This window comes from Priapulus caudatus, unplaced genomic scaffold (genome assembly GCF_000485595.1).
Source record: "Priapulus caudatus unplaced genomic scaffold, Priapulus_caudatus-5.0.1 Scaffold59, whole genome shotgun sequence".
NCBI lineage: Eukaryota > Metazoa > Priapulida > Priapulimorpha > Priapulimorphida > Priapulidae > Priapulus > Priapulus caudatus.
The window spans coordinates 391,952-398,733 of NW_014577120.1; the positions used below are offsets into that span (position 1 = coordinate 391,952).

The window sequence follows — 6,782 nt, forward strand, 5'->3', positions numbered from 1 at the left end:
GATACCTCAGATTACAGAATAATTCGCGATGTTTGGCTTCATGAAGAAGACCGGGAGAAGGACCCGAGAGAAGGAAAGAAGAAGCGCGAGAAACCGCGAGAAGAAGGAAGCCCAAGAAGAAGGAAGCAGCTGACTCCCGACGAGCTCAGCCGTCTCGAGGAGGCCAAAAAGTGCTGTTCGGACTCGGCGTAAGTCCAGCGACAAGCAGCGCTGACAAGTGCGCCTATCAGCTCCGACCGCCTTCCAGGCCATCAACTCGGCAAAACGCTCGTCCCCTTGCCCAGTGCGAGCGGCAGCGACTGCAGCAGCAATCCCGTCGGCAAGGGCCTGGACGGCGCGTCGATCACTCGGCAGAGCCAACTTCTACAAACGTCGGCCAGCTCGTCTCCTCGGCGACGGCCGCGAGCAACGGCGCGCGCCGCCTTGGCGGGCGACTGGCAGCCTGCGCGAGCTCGAAAGGCCGGGCATCCTGAGGGGCGTCGCGTACGGCCGCGCCCAGCCCAGCGCCCGTGTGGGCGACTAACATCAAGGCGACCCGGACGACCTTCGCGACGCAAGGACAACCAGCGCTCCAAACGCAGAACGTCGGCGCCCTCATCATCAAGCTTCGACGGCGGCAGGCAGGCGAGGGCCTCGTCCAGGGGCGCCACGCCGGCCCGCGCTGGAGTAACGCCGGCGCGGACGCTGCGCTTCCGCCGCTGACTTCGCCGGCCGCCGCGCCGGGCGGCGACACACTGCCGCATACCCAAGCGGCAGCGGGCGGCGGCGACTTTGGCTTCTCGCTGCGCGAGCAGAGGAAAGGCAGCAGGGAAGATAGCTGGGGGCGGTAGAAGAGGAAGGAGTCTGAGCGAAGAACAAGAGAGGTAGTGGGAAAGGCAGGAGGAGATGCAGTAGGAATTTTGCACCCTATAGGCTAGGGCGCTCTCCTAATTATAACCACAGGTCTACTGATAATAATTTATTACATAAATCTATGCTGAGATACCCCCTAACCATATTAAATTCATGTTCATCACAAAATATAACTCTTCTGGTGAGATATTGCGTGTGCGCTAACACACTAATTAACGTAGCCAGATTGTGTACTGACTTGTATATGCAACGGGGACGTTACATGCAATGTCTTCTTCCTATTTCTTAAAATACGTCTACTGATGGGATGTTATCATATAAAGCCATGCTAGAATACCTCCTCTCCAGTTTAAAGGCTTAATGTTTGTAAAATATTATCAGGAGTCTATCAATATTGATAGACTCCTGATATCATTCTTCTCGAGAGATATTGCGCATGCGCGAGCACCGTTTCAGGCGTGCAGTACGGACTGAAGAGAACTGCGATAATATAGCTTGCTGCGGAAGAGAGGAGTGGGAGACTGAGGAAAGGCAGCAAAGAAGCTACCTGAGGGGCGGCAGAAGACCAAGGAGGCTGAGCGAGGGACAGGGGAGGCAAGGGGAAGGACGGGAGGGGATGAAGTAGGAGTTTTGCACCCTCCATCTAGTCTATTAACGATTGCCTATTGAACACGCAATTAACACGAATACGGAAGAAGTGTCTTCACCAAAATAAATTATTAGAACTATTGATATAACGCACAATACAGTAATACTCCATGTCATGACAATCCAGGTTACATAATTTCTCCCATACGTTAATTCGTAAATTATGACCATAACTCGGCATATGACCACTCGCGCGTACGTAATTTTTAAATGACGAGTGGTATTATGTAACCAAACACAGGCGTATAGAGTTGCGTTTTTGTATCTACATGTAATCAGCACGATATACTACACTTGTATACTAAACTACAGTACTACAGTACACACACTTGTATACTATACTACACTTGTATCTACACTATATACATCCCCTATACTTCTGATATAATATAGTAATATATATTGTAGCCAAGATGGGCTAAGCTCACCAAAAACGTGCTGTTATTATGCCTTCGGTTAGCAAAACAAGCAATATACATAATTACTCTACATAATCTACTATAACTCTATAACTATAACTATAAAATACTATAACTATAACTATAAAATACTATAACTATAGCTATAACTATCTCCTATAAATTACTCTACATAAATACTAAGAGCTGGAAAGTTGCCTCGCTTGCCGCGAATTCTTGAATGTCATCCTGAAAAATGATCACGTAATACGCGTAACACCTTCATCTATCAATCATCACAGATCATTCATCACAGATCAATATAACTGGGTCAACTTGCTGCAGCAACCGGACTCCGCGTCCGTACAGTAGCCACTGCTTGACAGTTGCCCTATTCACACTTGCAAGCAAATACTGCATGAGTGCTAGTGATACGACAAAGTGAGGCGCACAAATATTATAAGGTATATCTATCTCTAAACTCTCCGCGTTATACACGGATACTCCTAATGTCAAGTGACCAACTCGTTAAGACGAGATTCACGTTGGCGTTTGACACGCGGCGACCCCACTGCCGCTTTTCCTCTCTCCTCCCCCTCCCCCTTCTCTCTCTCCCGCCTATCCCCCGTCTCTCTCTCTCTCTCTCCCTTTCTATTCCCTCTCTCTCGCCGTCGCTCTCTCTCTCTCTGCTCTCTCTCTCTCTCTCTCTCTCTCTCATCTCTCTCTCTCTTCTCTCTCGTTTGCTCTCCCTCCCCCCGCCCATCTCCTTCTCTCATCTCTCTTCTCTCTCTCTTGTACACGCGCGCTCTCTTCTTTCGTCTCTCTTCAGTCGAGATTACACTGCCTACCACTGCCCTCATCAGAAACGCGCATAGCAATAACACTGTATATCAAGGCACACCGCGCACACATGGGTAACACTAGGATCCGTTTTCGTTTCACTCGTCTATAATTCGCGCATGTACGCCGTACTTGAACAGATTCCACGGATGGGCACCTCGTAGTGTTATAAATTTTGATGTATAATGCGTGAGAGGCATGATAGGTGACAGGACGTAGGTCGCAGACAAGTGTAAGGTCTCGCCGGGATGACCCGTACTTACAAGTGTAAATAATCAATCATATCTACCACCGGCCAACGACACGCAAGATTCCCACGCGAACACCGAAATCCAAACCGCTTCAAAATCGCGATTGATCATGTGGTAATCGTCTCGACGGCCATTAAGAACCCATTAAAGAATACGGTTCTTTCTAAGACGTCTTCATCCATCGCTTGTCAAGCCTATCGGCGGTTGTATAATTATAGTGATAATGTACGCGCTATATATGTAGGCGAGCGACGTCGTTCTGACTTAGCCGCAAAGTGTGCTAAGTGTTAACATTGAGTAGGTCACTCTAGGGCAAAGAATTAAGTCAACACTCGGTGTGACAAACATCTCGCAATGAAGCTGAGACATGCTTCGTATCGCCACCGAACGTACGACGTTGCTAGACTGACAAGCAATACCACTGCTCTCCGCCTGCTATACACTCGCTCACGACAAAATTCAGACATCCGGCCAGGAGAAAGCCAATGTGTAAAATTAAGCCCAGCGAGGACAGCAGAAACGAGAGACGCGACCTGCCATTATTCTCTTTCCTACAACTATATATAATATGGTACCTCGTCTTCCATAGCCATCTGCAGGCGTCTGCGCCGGCAAAAGTGAAATGGTGACGCTACGATGCGCTGGCATCCGTGCTACGGATCGAGAATCCGGCCTCGTGAGTTGCTTGCTTCGTCGTTCAGTGTATTTTACCTGTGCGCTACGTCTGCGGGATGGATGCCGGTGGAAAAGGAAGGAAAGTATTGCTAGACGAACAACGCTTCTCACAGACGCTGTGTGAGTGTTTCAGCCAAATAGAATTCTCTTCTCCGTCGCCGGATTTTTACCTTCGCCCAACGGAGTTCAACACCTTCTCCGTCGGCGGATTTTACCTTCGCCCAAACTTGGCGATCAATATATCGGTCTCGTCGTGTTCGTTGTGTTAGTTGTTCGGTGTGTTAGTGTGTTCGTGTGTTAGGTGTTCGTGTGTTAGCCGTGTCGGTGTGTTATTTGTTGCCTTCGCCGCGATCGAATTAGCGCGTCGAGTCAAGCCAGCCTATAGCATCCAGCCAGCCAGCCACAACAGCCAGCTCCAGCAGCTGTCAGCAGCAGCCAGCAGGCGAGCGGCGAGCCAGCTTCGGTAACACATTATCATGGTTGAGGCATGGAAGATAATATCGTGCGGTCTATTCGTGCTGACCTGGTTCGGTTTTGCGTATGGCCTATTGGCGTATGTCGCTGGCGAAGTTATGCACTCTCCTTGAGTGCCCTCTGTCTAGTTTTCTGTGTAGCGGCGGTGATGCCAGTTAAACGGCGCGCAATTAGATCGAGGAATTATGTTTCGTGCTAATTTTAATAGTCACGACCGGGTTGTCAGAGATATCGTAGTTCTACGATAATGAGTAGAACCATACGTGTACGTACTAAAGTGTTGTAAAATCTACGTCCAAGACTTATATTACGACTCTAATGTTTCTAACAATGGCGACTGGTATTACCGGAGATCAAACTGAGTCTTTGAAATTATGTTCTTGTTGTACATGTTTCTTCAGGAGTATCTGGAACGGTTTGGATATCTTGACACGAGTAAACCGCGGACCTCCACTTCTATCTCTAATGCCGTCAGGTAAGGGGGAAATATGTCTCACGATGTGTAAATATTGATAAATGAGTGGATAGACGCGCATATTATTAAATCTATTGAAGTAAATATTATAATCGTAATAGTAAGTAAGCAATCAGTGAGAAGGTGGCGTGAGGGGGATGTGTGAGTCGTAGGCAGAGGTGGGGGGGGGAGCGAATTGGTGAAGATAGGTGACGGTGTGTGACGATATGTAAGAGATAGGTGAGAGTCGGAGAGAGTGGATGAGTCTTAAGATGAGGATTAAAAAAGGCGAGGTGATTGTAATCATAGGTGAGGCGAAGCAATGCGATCCACCATGATCGAGGACCGTGAATCGTCTAACGCATCATCCTAATACTTAAACATTGATGTTGCTGATTCTGTCTCGCCAAACAACACACCCGCATTCCCCGTCACGAGACAGATACCTATAGGGCAGGGGTTCTTAACCTGTGGTCCATGGACGGTCCAAAAGGGTCCGTGTATGGACTTCAGGGGGTCCCTGGATGGGCTTCAGGGAGTCCGTGAACCCCTATGCAAATTTCGGTGTTTTTATGCTTATGTGCATTTTCTGGGGAGGGGTCCGTAGCTTTCACCATATTTTCAAAGGGGTTAATGACTTAAAAAAAGGTTAAGACCCACTGCTATAGAGCCTACTGACCTACCGTGACGTTAACCTATAGGGACGAGTAGCAGGTTGCTGTGGTAGACGCAAGAATAAAGCGTGGGCGAGAGACTTCAAACGAGTATGCTCGCTAATTGGTAACAACGAAACATCGTTGATCTCGTGATGAGAGAGTGCTAACAAGCATGACCTATATATATTTCGCTGTGTCACACGTCCGCCTGCAAATCACGTTGTTCTGAGATAGAGATCGAGTATCCCTCTCGTCTGCAACGCGGATGTTGCGCCATCTGGCTTGTTTTTACACGGGAAATAGAATAATGACGGGTATAATAGCGCGTGTGTACTCCCTCCCGCCCATCCTCTCTCTCTCTCTTTCTCTCTCTTGTACACGCGCGCTCTCTCTTTCTTTTCTCTCTCTTTCAGTCGAGATACACTGCTCCACTGACCTCAATTACGAACGCGCATAGCAATAACTATTATACAAGCACACGCGCACACCATCGGTAACACTACGTCAGTTTCGTTTCATCGTTTATAATTCGCCTTCCGTGACTTGAACAGATTTCACGGATGGCCACCTCGTAGTGTATAATTTGTTATAATGCGTGGAGAGGTGATATGGTGACAGACGTAGGTCGCAGACAAGTGTAAGGTCTCGGTGGATGACCGTACTTACAGTGTAAGTAATCAACTCATATCTACCACCGGCAAAGCGACACGCAAAGATTCACGCGAACACGAAATCCAAACCGCTTTCAAAATCGCGTTATTCATTGGTTAATCCTTCGACGCCATTCAAGAAAACCATTAAGAATTACGGTTCTTTCTAAGACGTCTTCTCATCGTTGTCAAGCCTATCGCGGTGTATATGTATATGTATAGCGGCGTAGTATATGTATAGCGAGCGACGTTCGTTCGACTAGCCGCAAAGTGTGCTATGTGGTTAACATTAGTAGCATCTAGGGCAAAGAATTAAGTCAACATCGGTGTGCAAACACTCGCAATGAAGCTGAGACATGTTCGTATCGGCCAGCGAACGGTACGACGTTGTAGCTGCAGCACATCGCACGCTCTCCTGCTATGACATCCTCACGGACAATTCGACATCCGGCAGAGAAAGGCCAATGTGTAAATTAAGCCAGCGAGGACAAGAGAACGAGAGACGGACCTGCATTATTCTTCTTTCCACGTATATATATATATAGGTTACCTCGTTTCTTAGCCATCGGGCGTCTGCGGCCGGCAAAGTGAAAGTGGTGACGCTACGATGCGCTGCATCCGTGCTACGGGTCGAAATCTCGGCTGTGAGTTGCTGCTCGTCGTTCAGGTATTTTACCTGTGCGCTACGTACGCGGATGGCATGCCGGTGGAAAGGAAGAAAGTATTGCTAGACGACGAACGCTTCTCACAGACGCTGGTGAGTGTTTCGCAGTAGAATTCTCTTCTCCGTCGCGGGTTTTTTACCTTCGCCCAACGGAGTTGGAGGAAGTTATGTGATCGGTCTCGTGTGTTCGTGTGTTAGTGTGTTCGTGTGTTAGTGTGTT

General features: G+C 48.3%; 1 protein-coding gene across 1 annotated transcript in view; it reads left to right on the forward strand.

Moving 5' to 3' along the window:
- The first annotated feature begins 3,720 nt into the window (after positions 1-3,720).
- The window catches only part of LOC106821116 (neutrophil collagenase-like), a 17,853-nt gene continuing 14,791 nt past the window's right edge, over positions 3,721-6,782 (forward strand). Inside the window, exons 1-2 of the mRNA XM_014825791.1 lie at positions 3,721-3,783; positions 4,540-4,613. Of these exons, the coding sequence (XP_014681277.1) occupies positions 3,721-3,783; positions 4,540-4,613 (137 nt within the window). The remainder of the gene's footprint in view (positions 3,784-4,539; positions 4,614-6,782) is intronic.